This window comes from Myodes glareolus, chromosome 18, assembly GCF_982192425.1.
Source record: "Myodes glareolus chromosome 18, mMyoGla1.1, whole genome shotgun sequence".
Classification (NCBI taxonomy): domain Eukaryota; kingdom Metazoa; phylum Chordata; class Mammalia; order Rodentia; family Cricetidae; genus Myodes; species Myodes glareolus.
In genome coordinates, this window is record NC_142043.1 from 48,728,086 (window position 1) to 48,746,383 (window position 18,298).

General features: G+C 44.8%; 1 protein-coding gene across 1 annotated transcript; it reads right to left on the reverse strand.

The window, feature by feature from the left end:
* Positions 1 to 354: 354 nt before the first annotated feature.
* Positions 355 to 18,205, reverse strand: Ddx21 (DExD-box helicase 21). The gene is made up of 15 exons (XM_048451629.3): positions 18,036 to 18,205; positions 15,224 to 15,643; positions 14,072 to 14,147; positions 13,651 to 13,829; positions 12,459 to 12,576; positions 11,425 to 11,610; positions 10,044 to 10,189; positions 9,200 to 9,349; positions 8,623 to 8,784; positions 7,550 to 7,669; positions 6,563 to 6,636; positions 5,104 to 5,263; positions 4,304 to 4,438; positions 3,255 to 3,299; positions 355 to 2,811 (listed from the first exon to the last, which is right to left on the reverse strand). Exons 1-15 carry the CDS (start codon positions 18,120 to 18,122, stop codon positions 2,554 to 2,556), a joined length of 2,316 nt encoding a protein of 771 aa, XP_048307586.3. The 5' UTR covers positions 18,123 to 18,205; the 3' UTR covers positions 355 to 2,553.
* Positions 18,206 to 18,298: the final 93 nt, after the last annotated feature.

The following is an 18,298-nucleotide window of genomic DNA, read 5'->3' on the forward strand; positions in this document are numbered from 1 at the left end:
AGAGGGCAAGGGCAAAGAGGCCATATCGGATTCTTATATACAGAAAGGTAAACAGAATGTGAGGGGAGGAAAGCAATTCACAAACTGAATATATGACTCGTTTCAAGAAATGAATTTGTATAAAATTGCCTACTGGAATGCTAATGTAGGGTTGCTTTATTTTTACGAGAATTTAACTAATGCTAACCTAACCTGCGCCTCCTGTTTCCACCTCCTCAATGCATGGTAGGCAAGCCTCTACCAACTGTGCTACAACACTAGCACCAAGTCTTACTAGTTTATACTTAGCAGCCATTGTTATAAAAATGTCAAGCTATTTTCATTTTAGAAAACAAAAGTCATGAAAGCGAACTATAAAGTATTAGTATCTTTATTACGGCATATTGCAGTACTTTATACAGTGAGTCATCTGAAGGTAAAAACAGTTTATGTACAATACACAGACAGCCTGAACAGAAAAACAGGTATAATTCAAAATCCAGAGTTATCTGAAACTGGAAAATATTTTCTCTGTAGAAAATAGTAAAAATGATAACATTTTCCAATAAGCCCATTTAAACCAAACAACAGCTAAATTATACATATAAATATTGTTTAGATTCTGGCATACAGACGAAACCTATCTTCATTTGTTCAGAGCCATGCTTTACTTACAGTGTGTAAATGAGATTCCTAGATCTTTCCCTTCACTGTTTGATTTACGGCAGATCATTTTTCCACAGGCTAATCCATCATCCAAAAGGATGGATCCTGAAAGGCCAGCATGTCCTGCCATTAGCTTGCTACAGCACAAATTCTTATCCTAATAGTGAAAGGTTTCACTAAAGCATGCCCAGTGGTTGGGCAAAACCAAAACTTATATAAGCCACAGTTATCAACAAAGAAAAAATCCACAAGAATTCCAAGCATAGAAAGAGGACAAGAACCATCTGGTCAGAGTGAAAAACAATCTGAAGCTGATCTGGTTATCAGAGCCGTGTGTGCCAGGAGTTTCCTAAGGCCAGTTAAGAGGCACCGCTCACACTGACATCAGAGGATGAGCCCGGAGACCTCAGCTGATCTAAACAGCTGGAGAAAACACGACAGAGCATGTGATTCTGGTTTTCTTTCCGAGTCTGTCCTAAGATTCCCTGTAGAGAATCTCCAGGAAGACAAGAGGACCCACCACTTGGGCTTCTGTGTTAGATGGGAGGGTTCCCCAAGAAAGAACACCGGAGAACTGGGTCAGTTATTGCTGGGCCGGGTGCTGAGTTCTTCAGTTCCCTCAAAGCAACAACTTCAAATGGCACAGCTTGTTTGAGAATTCTCTAAATGGTGATAAATTTTCAATAGTGAAGCAGCCTAACAGAAACAGATCTTATGCTGTGGCTTAAGATCCAGGCCACTGAGAAAACTGTCCCATTCTGCCCCCTAAAAGTCCCAGATTGCCCACTAGTAGATATAGTCCCTTGAAGAGTCATGACTCAGAGTGGTCACCATTTAAAGCAAGCTTCCTCCTGCTTCCTCACTTGTGAAGATGAAGAGATTCCTTTATTGTGGCTTTTTGGAAACATTTTTTGTTTTGTTTTGTTTTTGAGACAGGGTTTCTCTATGTAGCTTTGGGACTGTCCTGGAACTCACTGTAGACCAGGCTGGCCTTGAACTCAGAGATCCACCTGCCTCTGCCTCCCTAGTACCAGGATTAAAGGCATGTGCTACCACTACCGGGATCTGAAAAGTTCTTCAGCAATAACAACTGAGCCCTCTTCCCTTAATTAGTTCCTGGCAAATTAATCTTCTAAAAGAAGGGCACAAGCACTTAATAAAAACTTCAGACATTTGGAACCTAACTTTAAAGACACTGGCTCCTATGAAAATGTACTTCTATATACACTAGGGAGAATTCACTGGAACACACGTCACCTTCTGCTGAGAAACAAGAGTATGTGGAGATACTATGCAGAGATCTATACTGTCTGCATTCCACCCTCCACATCCAGAGCTTGCTACATACTGTTCAAATCAGCTAAGTCTGATAGGCACTGAAAAGCATTGTTCAGTATCAAATCTCAGCACACACATACAGACACTAGCAATTGTTTGTCAAGAGGCCAGGAGGCCAAGTATCACGGGGAAAAAAATCCTTGACTTGTGGTCATCCAGAGACCGAGGCAGCCATCCCTTAGGGATTTTCTTTGGAGGACGTTACTGAGAGATATTCTGGGGAGTAGAGATGGAGTTTAGTTGTAGGGTGTGTGAACACTCAGCACGTGAGGCTTTGAGATTAGGCCCCAGTGTGCGCACGCACACACACACAAAGATGAACCTGCAAAGTCAACACATAAGGATAGACAGATCCACGGCCGGCTTTACTTTGTAAAATTAGACTATGTTGGAAAATGATGAACTGGGTTCCTACGAAGACAGCTCATGATGTTAGATCAAACAGTCCAGAGCCCATCTCTCTACAAGGAACGGGGGCTGAGCAAATGATCAAAAGGAAGGAAGCACTGGGGGCTGACAGGGGGAAGGGCATTGGGGTCCACAGTGTGAACAGTTCCTTCTAGCCTCTACTCACTGACCAAACGCTTTACTAAAACTCCGCTTCTGGCCTTTGTTGCCACCTCCGGGTCTCTGTCCTCTGAAGTTTCTACTTCCTCCTCGCTGCCCCTGCCCCCTGAAGTTCCTGCTTCCACCCCGCTGTCCTCTGAATGCACCGCGGTTGCCATCACGCTGACCCCTGCCACCTCGATAGCCATCCACGGGTCCTTCCAGCTCCGGCTGCTCCGTGGCCACACTGAGCTGCCAGCGTCTTGAATCATGCCACTTCTCCTGCAGGTACAAGGTTTGCTCCATGATTTTTATGAATTTTGGTAAAGCCACAAGAAAAACTGTTGCCATGTCTCCAAGGAACAAGCTGTTAAACAGGTGCCTGTGCCAAGTATGAGCCCCCAGAGCTGTGGGAGCAGTGTGGGGACAGGCTGTCGGAGGGGCAGCCCTCACTCTCCATCTGGAATTTCACTGCTGCAGTGCTGTAGCTCTGAGCACACTCGTCACACAGTGCTAGGAAGCACAGCACAGGCAAATGTGCAGGAAAGCACGGGCACAAAGCAGTTGGGCAGACACTGGGTCCACCTTCAGGGAGGAGCAAGGCAGGCCAGCCACAGGTCACAATAAAACAGGGAGACTGCTCTCTGTGGCCCACATTCACTCGGCTTTCAGAATGAATATGGTAGGATTTGGGTCTACAAACACTAAATACAAAAAGAAAATACCTGTATTTCTGTGACTGCTTCAGTGCGGACATCAAAACAAACTCCCTAGAAAGCAAAGCAGAAGAGTTAATCCAACCAACACACAGATACTGACGCTAGACAACCAGAATATGGCTAACATATGCTCCTAAAAAGAGCAGCAGGAGGTAAAGAAATGCTCCAAATGGGACCAGGATATAGCAATGTTAAACCATGCTAAGGACACAATGAAAAGCAGAAAATTATATTGCTGATGTCTACTTTTTCATAATTCAGTTTTCTGTGAAAACATGAGAAAAGGTACATAATTTATATGGTATGATCTTTTTAATAATAAGCACTTTCCTTTTCAGTTGTGGAAGCCACCAACAGCATAGTACCAAACTGCTCCTGTACTGGCAGTGTGAGTTACACTTTCCACCCCACCCAGAAATTTACTCAGCCACAGCATAGGTGTCAGACAGGTGCTAAAGGATCCTGACATTCGTGGACTTCTCTATGCAAGGCCAACTCCAGGAACAATGGGGCATTCAGATAGGTCACAGGGATTAAGGCCTTCATTGTAAGCAATCAGAGGGAGGGAAAATTCACCAGGGTGAATATTATGCCTAAGAAGTCTGCCAGACAGGTAAGGACTTCTCTAATGAACTGTATGCCAAGCCTGGGAAGCTGCACTGAGAGTTAAAGAGCACTGTGGAGGGGAGGGCACAGTAAGCAACCAAGGTCAGGCCCTAGGGAGAATAAGGCACAGGGGGCTTGGTATCCCCACAGTAAAGGGTAGGAGGGGTGGCAATGTGGAGCTGGTAAGCAAAACAAGTTGACTCCCAGCTTAGGCTCGTGGCTTCTCTGATCATGCATTTCCTACCTAATACTGGAGCTCTGGGTTTCCATGTACATCCATGTATGTGACCATCAGGGGATCCCTTAGTCAAAACTAGCTCCCCAATAATACTGATCTGCCCTTTATATCGTCATTTTCCAAGGAAGGTACAGTGATAACCACACCACGGGAGAGGACACATCCTAGTTACCATGCTAACCACCAAACTAAGCTGTGGCCCCACACTCACCAGTTTTCCTTTGAGGAAGACCATTCCCCTCACTTTTGAGTCAATGCCCTCGCCCAGCTGCTCCTTAAGTTCTTTCCAAGCATAGCTAATGTTGGGCATCTCAATCGAGCACTGTAGGATCATGGTGACAAAGCCCTTAGGGGAGAGAGGAGCATAAAAGTTAAGCCTTGAAAAGCCAATCAGTGTCATCAACACTTGCTCTGAGGAGGGAAGGGTTCTGGGGGAAGCTTTCCCTGACAGTGTACCACTCAGCCACACAGAATGGGCGCAGGTAGACTGGCAGGGAGCAGCAATGTCAGTATCCAGTCATTACTTTTCTCAAGTGTCTGCACTGGAGGGGACTGGTTGAAGCACAGGGAATCTGTGTACATCTTACGCCACATGTGTCTATGTCTACAATTACTTCATGAAAAACAGGAAACTTCACTGTATCAAAAGAATTCACCATTTCAACATTTAGGACAGTGGGTTTGCACTCAGTTTTAGAACATTTTAATTCGTTTGTTTCCCTGTGAGCTTGTGTGTAGAAGCTAGAGAGCAGGTGCAGAAATGCTCTCTCCTTCCACTATGTGGATCCTGTGCTTATCAGGCTTGGCGGCAGGCCGTTTATGTATTGGCCTTCTCCTCCCAATCCATCCCTAGGAAACATTTATCTGTTTTGCCCAATTAAGTTTGTTTTTAATTAGGAAAATGGCTAAACACAGCCAGTGCCTTCCCACCTCCTAGAGGTGAAGCCAATCAGAAAGTTCAAATGGACTTAGTCTTGCTTATGCCATTTTTATAAAGTACCCAAAATTTACCGCTTGTGAGTTGATCAAGGAGCGCTGGTCGACCGATGTGGCCCCTGAAATGTGGGCCAGCGCGGCTGCCAGGGCCTCTACAGCTCCCTTCTCCTCAATTAGCTTTTCAGCTGACTGCTTGAAGTGGCTGATGGCGGTGGGAGGCACAGAATCCAAAAGCCTGTGGTTTGAGAATGAATTCGTTAGAGAATAATTAATACAGGCGACACTACAATAACTGAAAATAAATGAGCTTTCAAATGGACATTGGCACAACTAGGGGTGCAGCTAGACTGGCATGAAGGCAAGTCCTGGGTTTAATCCTAGTACTGCAGAAACCGGAGATGCTGCCGTGTGCCTTGGGCACTTAGGAGGTGGAGACAGGAGGATCAGAAGTACAAGGTCATCTTCTACCACACTTCCAGGCTCTCTTGGGACAGAAGACTGTCTCAGTATGAGATGCAACGAGGTTCAAGAGCGCATTTGTTTGCTTTTGTGTGCTCTTTGGGACAGGGTCTTACGACATCCGTCTGGAAGCAGCTATATAGAGCAGAATGCCTCATACTCTAATCCTCCTGCCAGGACGGATTCCAGGTGTGCACCACCATGCCCAGCCCGCACACTGCAACACTGTCGAACTTATGTGTTACTTTTAGAACCAGACAAAACTATAGCTGCTTGTATTCTAAAATCTTAACAAATGCTCTATATTGGATTTAAAACACAGTTTTTTGAGATGTTATTTGCTGGAGGACAGCCACTGTCTGGCAATATCAAAGCAGCATCTGTATGCTATAAAGAGTGGGCTGGGCTGGCAGCCACCACTCTAAAGGACACCTCTTACACACTAGAACCCGCCTCTTCTTCATCACTAACCCTGTACTTCCTGAACTAGACAGTACTCCACAATGCCCCATCTTAGGGCACTTAAAGGAAAATATGCTGTGAAAAATCTTGAAAATGCTGTTTGGGAAAGACTGTTGTAACACGAGCATGTCACACATCTACAGCGGTAACCATGCTGCACTCTGAGTTCAGCAGTAGCATATGCAGAACAGATTTTAGCTCACACAACTTTTACCCTACTTACTTCCAGACTATGATGCACAAGGACTACAGCAAGAAATTGTAATCTGCTGAAAATCTTTCAGCCTACAGATGATCCTACACCGTGATGCCACTACCAATACAACCTTCATGAGAAACAGCTGAACAACCCCTGCACTCATCAGCTCTCACTCCCAACTAACCAGGCATAAAGTGGGAAGCATCCTTAAAATGTCCAACACAAACCCAACTACGGATAGCAGCTCCCCTGAGAAACAGGCAGGGATGACAAGAAACAAGTAGGCTTATTCTATAAAGTTGGCGGTTTTGTATAAAGCAACTGGTTATATTAATGCTTTGGAAAGAATACAGAAACTTTTAAAGGTCCAAGAAGCAGGATTGAAACAGACTGTGGTGATGGTAGAGAACGCACCTGATGGCATCTTTGCTGGAGGCCTTTATTATTTCTGTTGCAGAAGGAACACCTACCCGCTTAAATTTAATTCCCTACAAGAAAACAAACCACAATCTACTGAGATTAAGTAAGTTATTTCTTTGGTTTTTTATTTATTGTGTAATACAGTGTTCTGCTTGCATACCAGAGGAGGGCACCAAATCCTATTATAGATGGTTATGAGCTACCGAGTGATTGCTGGGATTTGAACTCCAGATCTATGGAAGAGCAGGCAGTGCTCTTACCCGCTGAACCATCTCTCCAGCCAGCCCAAGTAACTTATTTCTTAAGTCTACCAAATAACCCACTTTACTCTGTGCCTATCTGTCTCTGGTTTCTAGGACTTTTAAAATTCTAAGGAGGTATGTTATAGGCTGACCCTCAATGCGAGACTGTCTGATGCCTTTTCTCTCATCCGTAGACTGAGGCTATGGGTTTGGGGACAGAATGCATCCCACGGGTGAAAGCTCATCTCACCACCTCCCACCAGGGACACCACTTCACCCCTGAAGGCAATGGGCTCCTGCTCATATCAGACTTACCACTCTGTTCTGTGCAACAGGCACTAACTGAAGCCCACCCAATGCAAGGGGAGAGCAGTTAAGGTCTTCCTCGAGGAGGAATCATCCATAAATATTATCAATTCTATAAGAATATTTAGTCCCAAACTCATGGTGATCCTCCTGCCTCAGTGTTGTAGGTCCATGTACCATACTCCAGTTCCCTCTATCCTTCTAATGCTCTTCCCCACCATCCCTTCTCCACACTCTAACCCCAAGTATTTCTGTCATGTTCATACTATTGTCCAAGAATTACCTTTCAAATGTAAGAAACGCAACATTACTTTCAAATGCAAGTTATTAGCCTTCTATCGTGGGAAACCCGTATCTAAGACACTTTCAGCCATGGTCCTAAAGGCCTTCAGAACTTAGCATGTGTCGAATTCAAGTTAGAAAATCACTTTACCGCTTTCTGCTCCACTTGCACTAACTGGTACTCTTCCTTGTGCTGATAAAAGCAGATGCAAACCCCTGTCCTTCCAGCTCTGCCTGTCCGCCCTGAGCGGTGAATGTAGGACTCCACATCCTATGGAAACCAAGCACGTGAGAGATAAAAACAAGATAAAGCAGCATGCACAGGTCAGTGAATGAAACCGAGCCTCAAAACCTCTCAAACAGTGCTCCCTATCCTGTGTGCAAACATTCCAAGGGCATGTGTATTGCCAAGCCTCAAGTGGCTGCAGTAGAATTATTAAAATTTATTTTAACAATACATTAAGTCTTTTTAAAAACTTGTTAGCAAGTTAGACTATATCTATACACAACAAAAAGACATGGGACCAGCCTAGATGTTCAACAGAGAATGGATTAAGGAAAATGCCTTAAGGCACAATGAATTTCACTATATTACAAAACATGCAATGATGAAATCTGCAGGAAAATGGAAAGAACTGACTTGGAAGACAAACATTGAATGTTCCTTCTCACATGCAGAGACTAACTCTTATCTATTCTGCCTACCTACCTACCCACAAACCCACCGAAACTGACTAAATAGACTTCAGAAAAGGAAAGACCCTATGAGAAAAGATTTTACCTGAGAAGTGGAGAGACTGCTGGAAGACACTAATATGAAGGGGGGCAGGTGAGGATTGAGGGTGAAAGGTGGAAATCAGAAATGGGGACAGACATCTAAAGACACATAAAGACACACGCCTAAGTCCTATCACTGCAAGACACTACATAAAAACAAGTAACCGACAGGTTATTAAATTCTCTTCTGCAAGCCTTCAAGATCTAAAGTACATAATAAAAAACTACAAAAGTAAATAAACAGCCGGGCAAGGTAGCAAATGGTTGGTCTGAAACTCTTAAACCTCAAACACAGAATACTGGAATGAAAGGTGTATGTTACCATGACCGACAGCCAATTTACGGAAAATCAAATAAGTCAAGGAAGTAACTTTTAGTACCCCAAAAACCAAAAGCAATGTTTTATTCTTGTTTAGGAAAAAAACAAAAACAAAACAAAAGCCTTACCTTTGGTGGGCAGCTTTGGACAACCAAGTCAACCTCAGGGATGTCTAATCCACGTGCAGCAACATTGGTTGCCACCAAAACTCCAAAACTGCCATTTCGGAAACCTTTCAGGGTGATTTCCCTTTGCTTCTGTGGAATGTCGCCGTGCAACGACTGGGCATCCTGGCAAAGAAATAAACTAACCTAAGAATACGAACCCACCACACCACCCTCCACGAGGTCCAAGGGCTCAGTCTGGAGATACTCCTTCCACAAACATTAGAGTGAAAAACAGATGCCTTAACATCTATGTTTTACATGGAAAATCCTTCAACTGCCTGCAGCCCTCAGCCCAACATCAACTGTTTGCAACCACACTCTCTCCGAGGCCGAGAAACCACCAAGAGAGACCATGAGTGTAGCTTTCATGAGAACCAGCACCTAAACGGCAGGACTGATCGATGACATAAACCCCAACCATCACAGCAGCTTCCCCTAATCTACCACAACCTGCAAGTCACCGGGTAACTGCAAATATGTCTAAGATGAAGACTGACTGGTGACCCAGCCTTTTCAGGCATGATAAGGACCGACCGACCTGCTTTATGCACGAATTCTGTGACAGTTCCTGGGCTTCTCTCTTGGTTTCACAGAAGATGATCGTGCGTCCCTGATGACCACTGTACACTCGGATCACATCCCCAATGACCGCTGCCCTCTCACTCCAGTGGCACTTAATCGCCAGGTGCTTTTAAGAGAAGAAACGACACTTAGTAAAGCCTTGCTGGGACCTCACGACTCCCTTCTCAACTCTTAAATCTAATGTCGTGGTACAGGAAGTAAATGCAGGCCTCACAGGGCTGTCTGCTGCCACCACTGCTTAGAAGAAAAGAAGGAAGCTAAATAAAGCAAAGTAAAGAGCAGCATGGCCGGCCCCAGGCCTCTCGACTTTCTCCAAAAAGCATCTGGCTTCTTTACATTTTAATGTAATCAGGAAACGCTATCTCCCAGGCTCCTGCAGAAAACCAAGTAACTGACAAGAAATGATTGTGTGCACTATGCCCCTTCATTCACTTAAAATACAATATGTACAGGCCTGTCCTTGGGTGAAATGAATTCATCTAGGTACCGGAGCCTAAGATGAAACGGATTCAAGATGTGTCAGACTGTCCTGCTCTCTAGTGGCTAAATTCTAAAAGTAATTACTTTATCTAATTCAAACACAAGGTTTCAAGTGACTCTGAAATCAGGCTACTAGATGGTGAAATCCAGAAAGCACAGACACCATACATAAAAGAGAAAGATGCACTTTACTTGGCTCTTCATATGGACTAAGTATTTATCTGGAAAGAGCTTGTATTTGCTAATCTTAGAACCATCAGACAGGAAACAAAATGACTGACAATTTAATACTAATTCCGGCAACTAAATGAATCATTTACCTCCACAGTTATGGCTGCTTTCTGAGTCTTTTTACCAATCAGGTCCACCTGTTCGTATGTAGATTTCATGTATTTCTTAGCAACATTAAATACCCAATGAGGGCAAGTTGCAGAGAAAAGCAATGTTTGGGGGTTGTCTTCAGAATCTTTGGGGAAAAAGAAGTCAGTGTGAATAATCCAAACAAGGCTGCATACACAGTACTTCCCCTCACCTGGCACCTCCAGGGCGCGTCACCATTACGACCAACCACCGGTGGCCAGCCACACATCAAAGACACAAAAATAAAAATGCTGAAAACTCCCAATACACAAAAACTGAAATAATTTGTCATCAGAAAGGATGCTCAAAGCATTTTGAAATCTATTTTGCTTTCTAGCCTTTGTCCTTTCCCTCACTCAGAGTGCCATGAAAGAGGCCCGCCAACTGGACAAGCAATCCTGAAGTCCAGTAACAAAACTCATAGCTTTGTATTTTAAGAATCCAGAATCTGAGGCTGGTGAGATGGCTCAGAGGTTAAGAGCACTGGCCTCTGAGTTCATTTCCCAGCAACCACATGGTGGCTCACAACCATTTGTAATGAGATCTGGTGCCCTCTTCTAGTGTGTAGGCAGACATGTATGCAGAACACTATATATATATATATATAATATGTAAGTCTAAAAGAACATAGAATCCAGTGCAAAGGCCTTAGGCTTCATCCTCAGCACCCCCCAGTGACAAAGCCATCTTGACTTAGGAGCACCATGCTGTTCTCAGCTGGTGGAAGCATTTCAGTGCACTTCACAACTGCATCAGCAGCTCTACTTAAGGAGACCTGTGTGACACAACCAGTTCCCAGTCAGGCAGAACCACAGCTGCTTAGAGCCATGGTAAATAGAATCCTCTATATGAATGAAGGCAGAAAGTGGCAGATGAAAGAATAAATCATGCCCAATCACTTGGCAGGGTTTGAATAGTTAACACTGCTTTATAATTAGTACACACGCCAGGAATACACCGAAAGTTGTTAGAACAGTGTATCGAGCTAGCAGAAAAGGGTTTTTTTCTTTTACTCTGTCAAGCTTTTACCAATTGTAGAACGCTGGCTTTAAAAATTCCAAATCTTAGTCACAAGGTGGTACATACCTTTAATGCCAGCACTCGTGAGGTAGAGGCAGGTGGATCTCAGTGAGTTTTTGCTGGTCTACAGGGCAGCCTGGTCTACAAGAGCAAGTACCAGGATATTAAGGGCTACAGAGAAACCCTGTCTCAAAAAAACAAAATTAAATAAAAAAATAATATATATTCTAAGTTTCTTTGAGTTAAGTGTCCTTACTTATCTCCTGGAAGGCAATTTCACCATGACCCTACCCTTCCATCAATCCCTAAATTTGGGCTTACCTTTCTTGTATGCCACACATAAAATTTCTTCTACTTGATCAGCAAAACCCATATCCAACATCTGGTCAACTTCATCCAGGACAACATGTTTAAGTTTGGTGAGATCCAGCTTTCCATTCTGCAGGTGGTCTTTAATACGACCTGGGGTCCCAACCAGGATATCAATCCCACTCCGCATTCGCTCGACTATAAAAGATTCCAGCAAAAAGAGTTGCTTTGATTTAAAATTCCTTTTACCAGCATGGGGTATCCATTTACATACATTTTCAGTCTCAACTCTTACTAGACAGCTATAAAGTAGCATGCTGCAAGTAAAAGGTTTTTTTTTTTTTTGGTGGGGGGTTGAAACGGTATTAATATGTAGTTCTAAACACTCTTGAGCCTAGCCCTCTTTCCTACCTCAACCTTCCCAAGTGTGTCACTTACTATGCGTAGCTAAGAAATAGGAGGAACATTCTGTAGAGTAACTGGGTGTAGGAGCATAAGACAGCACAGAAGGGCACACACTCTAATGAGGCATAGAAACACTGGGCACCTTACATTATCTAATACAACCTTCAAAGATAGAAAAGTTAAGCAACTTGGATATCTAATACTATGAGATCAGTCAAGAATCAATTAAACCCAGGCCTTCCAAGGTCACTGAGGATGGAAACCATACTCATCACGTGCCAATGCCTGATCCTCCTTTCAGAGATCCAAGACCCTGGTCTGGATCGCAAGGTCCAGACCAGAATGCAATAGGTAGGAAGCAGGGACTACAGCCTTAGCTGATGCCTGTGAAAAAGTCTGCTTGCAGCAAGAAACACACATGTAAAAAAGGCAAAACTGGCACACTGGATTCTGATACGCTGCAGTCTTTAGGTAAATAAACACCCTAAGATTTACCTTGAATCACCCAGAACCCTGCTCTTGGTCATCTTTTAAACAGTCCAGAGAGAACCCCGAAATGAGATAAAGAGAGAATTCAAGTGGAGGAGGCACCCACAACAATGGCTGGCACACTTCCCTGTCTGGCTTTTAAACTGACTTACTTTGACCACCATAGGGAGTTCCACCGTAAAAGCAAGCCACCGAGAGCTTTTTCGTGATGTCACTGAAGTCTTTGCTCACTTGATTTGCTAATTCTCTTGTAGGTGCGAGAACGAGTACCTGAGCGAGGAAAGACAGAATTTCAGAGTGCTGCACAGTAGTTTCTCAACCACTCCAAAATTCACAGGTTGACTCATCCTACTCATCTACTTTTTAAAAAGGTTTATTTATTTCTATTTTTGTGTACCACGTGCATTCAGTGCCCAAGGAGGCTAGAAGAGGGTGCTTGTTCCTCTGCAATCCGAGGTAAGCCACCAAGTGGGAGCTGGGAACCGAACCTGGGTCCTCTGGAGGAGCAGTCAGCCAGTGCCTTTAACTCTTTACTATCTCTCCAGCTCCCTCATCCTTCTCATCTTGACATATACCCTAAACATTTATCATATGTTTTGCAATAGATATCACAAGCTACATAAACAAGACCACTAAGACAGTCCCCAGGCAATATTCTGAGAGTCCGTGATCAAGCCAATTAGAAGAATGTGTTCAAATGTTTGCTGCTCTGGAGAAGAACTAGAGTTGGGGAAAACAGCCTGGAGGGGCTTCACCAACCTTAGCTGGGACAGTTTTCCCAGGCGCCTTATGCACCATAAAGTACTTTCTACGCATCAGTCTGATTTATTTCTCAACAACCTTCGAGAGATATTGAAGAGTAAACCAAAAATCCAGGGGCCAGATGGAGGCCAAGCCTAGATTTAAACTACAATTGGCAGGGCCCACTCACTCAATTCATTCCAGATTAACAGCAAAAACTATACCCAGAAGCCATGGTACTACCCAACTTTACAACCCCAGCAACCAAGAGGCAGGTAGATCGCCACGAGCTCGAGGCCAGCCAAGTCTACATAGAGACCATGTCTAAAGTAACTAAACACTTCAGGATCAAGTCTGTGAGTCCCAGGCACACCCAGCATTTTAAAGGGGATAAGAACATTAGTAAGCATGGGTGATCACAACCAGGACAGATTACAGTACTAGACATACAGAGTTGGTAGTTAAAAATTCAAAGACTCACCCCAGCCTATGGTCAGAGAGCACAAGGACATTGGAGGAACCCAATACTAATTAGCATATGCAAACTGGGCTCATGGGTTTTCTAGGAGCTGATCTGGGGTTTAGGATGAGCTTAAGAGTTACCTGAGGAGCACGGCCTCTCTTCCTCTCTTGTAGTCCACTCTGAAGCTTCTCAATCAAAGGAATGGCAAAGGAGAATGTCTTCCCGGTTCCCGTTCGTGCCTGGGCAATTAAGTCTTTCCCACTGTACACATGGTGGAATGTCTTGGCTTGCACAGGAAACAGGTAATTCACCCCACGAGCTGTGAACAAATCAACCATGAGACTAGGCATTATTGTGTTTTATTTTCAGTGCTAGGGACCTTAGCTGGAAGAGAACAGAGATCACAGAAAGCAAGCCAGTCTCACATTTCTAGATATTGATTTAATAACTGAATCAAAACACCAGTCCACTCCACCTGGCAGAGATGCCTACCGGAAGAATTGGTCCCCATTCACCACAATGAAGAGAGTGAATTCAAATTCTGACACCAGGCAATCTTACCTTTGAGAAGCTTGATAGTCTCTTCAGATATGGGGAAATTAGAGAAAGCGCCTTCTTTCTGTTCCACGGGTATTTCCTATCAAAGAACAAGACCACAGAAATCAGTAACTCACAAGCAAGTGAACGAGGAAGCCCCTGTGAAGAGTCTATTCTCATACAGACTGGGGCAGAGGCTTCCAAAGCCTGACTATTTGATCAGCAGAACCCACTGGGCAGACAGAAAACTGACTCCACAAGTTGTCCAAATGCCATGGTACCTGCTCCAGCCCTCCACAAAAACTGAATGTTCTTAAAAACACACACACAAAAAAAAACACTCCTAAACACATCGGTTTAAAAACAATCAAGGGGGGGCTGGTGAGATCACTCAGTGGGGAAAAGGCCTTGCTGTCTAAGCCTGACATGTCAGCTGAGTTCAATCTCAGACCCTGAGAAGGAGAAAGAACCAATCCCTGCAAGTTTCCTTTCACCTCAACACACCCTCACCTCGGCTCTGAGTGCTGCACAGCGAGTTCAAGGCCAGGCTGGGAGCGCGTACAAGACCCTGTCTCAACCTAATACCTAGTAAGGATAAAGAGGACTGGTGCGTGCCTTTATTCCTAGCATTTGAGAGGCACAAGGAGGCAGAATACACAATGAGACCTCATCACTTAATGTGCACACCTTTAATCCCAACACTCAGGAGGCAGAGGCAGGAGGATTGATGCCAGCTTGGTCTTCAGAGTGAGCTCCGGGACAGCCAGGGCTACAGAGAAACCTTGTGTTAAAGGAGGGCAAAATCAACTCTCTGATGCAAAGTGCTACCCCAGAGCTTGCTATGCACCCAATGAGGTGCTGACGTATCAAACTTCCTATTAAAATAGCATGCATGCTTAAGGCCTTGGGTTCAACATCCAGTACCCAAACAATTTCAAAACGTTACAATTACGTGTAGCAATTATCTAGTCCCCTGAAGCAATGGAACACAACTACCTACTCTACAACTTTGCCAACTGGTGAGACAGCAGCGGGCAAGGAGCTCAACACCAAGCCTGCCAAGTTCAGTCCCCAGGACCCACATGGTGGAGGGAGAATGAGCTCGTGCAAGTCTTGTCCGCACACACACAACCAAGCACACACAATAAGACCCGATGAAAGGGAAGTCAGCCTCACCTTCTCTGTCTCACTGCTTACGTCTTCGCCAGTAGCGTCACTCGACTCGGGATGAGAGAATCCGTTCTTCAGGTTGGGGCTTTTCTCTCCAATGTCTCCATTTGCTTCCTTCCCTTTCTTCATCTTCTTGGGTTTAGGAACATCTACATCTTCCTCAGAAGGTTCCTCAGTTTTTATTTCTTTGGTTTTAGCAGATTTCTTGTCAAGGGGCTCCTTTTTCTTCTTGGAGGTCTTGCTTTTAGAAGCAGCATCGTCCTCAGGTGCCTCCTCTTGCTTTTTGGTCTTCTTGGGCTTAGGGGGATCCACATCATCTTCAGCAGGCCCTTTCTTTTTAACTGATTTGGCTTTGGAGGAAACAGTTTCTTCCGTTCTGTCTGTTGCTTCTTCGGTCTTGGATTTTGCCTTTTCTTTTTTAGTTTTCTAGAAATAATAAACACAGGACAGCACTGAACAAACCCACTATACTTGTGTAAAATCCACCAATTCTGGATTATTTCAGGGTTACTTATAGTTATGAAGAACACAGCTCTAGGCATTTCAACACTGTAAAAGTAAAAACAAAAAAAAAATCTGCCCAGAAATCATACATACAGGTAGCACGGCGATGGAGAAGAATATTTAGGAATGTATGTGTGTATGCGCGCACGCACATGTAAACAATTCAAAAGGAGATCAGGAGTTTCGAAGCGAGCAAGGTGAAGGCTACATGGAGGAGAAAGAAGGGGAAACCATGCAATTATATATTATAATTTTTAGAAACAGGATCTCAGAGAACTAGCTGTCCTTGAACTCACTCTGTAGACCAGGCTGGTCTTGAGTTTACAGAGATCTGCCTATCTCTGCTTCCCAAATGCTAGAATTAAAGGTGCGCACCACTACACCTGGCTTAATGTAATTCTATTATAATTTCAAAAGGTTTAAGAAAATTAGTTAAGAAAAAACCCCACAGTATCTGTTTTAACTCCATTTCTTAGCACGATGGAGACATATATATATACACACACACACACACACACACACACACACACACACACACACACACACATACACACACCAGTCATTATAGCATGGGGGCATAAAGGAGCTCCCGACCCCAGACCTCTTCAGTTCATAGTGGCCAATCATATAAAACTGAATTTTCCCAAAGATTCTAAGGGATACTCAAGGCTCTAAGCTACACCCTACAAAAAGGGACCAAGAGCTGGGGAAACGGTTCAGGGGGCAAAATGCTAGTCAAGCATTGAACGGAAACTCTAGCACCCTTGTAAGATGGGTGTGTAGGGGCATGCGCCTGTCACCCCAGCTGGTGGGGCTGGTGTCCAGACTCAGAGAGAAACTTGGGAAGTGTTAGAAGACACACCTCCCATACAGGGCTGACCTCTAGTTTCCACACACGCAGGAGCTGGCATACCTATCCACACGGGCACACATAGTAACAGTGACTGAGCACGGTTCAAAGTGACTACAAGAGAAATTGTTACGCCCTCAGATATATCAAAAGTGGGTTTCTTTTCCCTCCCTGCTAAATCCCTATATGGCAAAAACACTCATGAAATTTATTCTTCGAAGGATGAAATGAATTCACATAAAGAAACTATGTGAAGAGAAAACTACTAATAAAATCTAATCTATCATTCTCATACTTAAAACAAATATAGACATGTATTGAAAACTTGTACCAATTAGGAGTCACCTACTAGAGCAGAGAAGCGTGGAACTAAACCGAAGTGCGCTAAATTCCACCCCCGCCCCCGGCCTGCCCTCTACTCGCAAATCGCCGGCCACGCCAGTGGTTCTCAAACTTCCTAATGCTGCCATCCTTTAGTACACAGTTCCTCACATTGTGGTGACCCCGCCAACAAAAATGATTTTCATCGCTACTTCATTACTGTGATTTTGCTACTGTAGTGAATCGGACAGCAAGTTATCTGATACGCGGGGTATCTGATATTCCACCACAGTGGAGTCACGATCCACATGTTGAGAACCGTTGGGCTAAGGGCCCGAGCTAAGGCTCAGTGGTATAGCACCTGCCAACATGTGACCGACCCAAGGTTTGCTACCTGATAAAACACAAAAATCAACTTAAAAATAATGGAATATAGATAATCTCCCCGCCCCTTCAACACGTGCTACCATATGTGAAAATTAGTCAGAGGTAGAGTTTGGAACCTAAGCGAGTAGGCAGGTCCCTCCCTCCTGACTTCGGCATGCCATAGCTAAACACGCGGATGCAAACCCGGAACGCTTTGACCCACGCGGTTTCCACCTTATCCAAATCCACTGCTGTTTCTTTAAAAGGCTCCTACCTAAAAACCCCCAGGACAGCAAAAACGTCAACCAAGTCGAGCAACACAAGAGTTCTATCTTGGACAACTTCCGTTCCCTTCTACGTCTCTACTTTGATCGTTAGAGACTGTCACGTTAAATCTCATCCAAGGAATAAGAGCGAAGGCGATTTAACCTTGCTCACACAGATCCCCTCTACAAGAGGGTGTTCACTTAGCCCAACTCCAGTTCCATGCAGATCTAAACGACAAATACTAGAAAGACCTGCATTACCTCGCTTTCTGATTTTTTTTTTAAAGGGGGACCCGTATGCGTGTGTCACTGCAGATGCCGTCCTTGTGCCCCAGTTTCAGGCCTCGCTGTTTGGGACTCCAGTCCCCACTGTGACGCGAACAGCAAACTCCTTCCGTACTCTTAAGCCTGGCCCGTAACGCGTGGCCGGGGATGCGCCAGCCGGCTGAGCGCCGCCGAGCGCCACGCGCTCCCTGCCGGGCCCGGCTCTGTCCGGCGCCCCAAGTCTCACCTTGTCGCTTGACTTTGGCAGCTTCTCCATGCTCTCCTCGGCCGCGTCTGATCCCAACCTGGACTCACTGCGGAGTTTTCCCGGCATTATTCAGCACGAGCTACTCAGGCCTACCGGCTTCCTGCACCGCGTGCAAAGGAGAGAGAGAACGCACACCGCCTCTCAGCCCGCCCTAGTGCGTCACTTCCGGTACGGGGCGCATCCGGCGGAAGCAGCGAACACCCGAAGGCTTGGGTACGCAAAGCCACGGATGGGGTCGGTGG

Coding starts and splice junctions, on each gene's coding strand:
- Ddx21 (XM_048451629.3), bottom strand. CDS start 18,122: ATGCCGGGAAAACTCCGCAGTGAGTCCAGGTTGGGATCAGACGCGGCC. Junction 5,264..6,562: donor TCCAGCAAAGATGCCATCAG/GTGCGTTCTCTA, acceptor CTCAAACCACAG/GCTTTTGGATTCTGTGCCTC. Junction 3,300..4,303: donor TCTTCCTCAAAGGAAAACTG/GTGAGTGTGGGG, acceptor TTTGCTTTCTAG/GGAGTTTGTTTTGATGTCCG.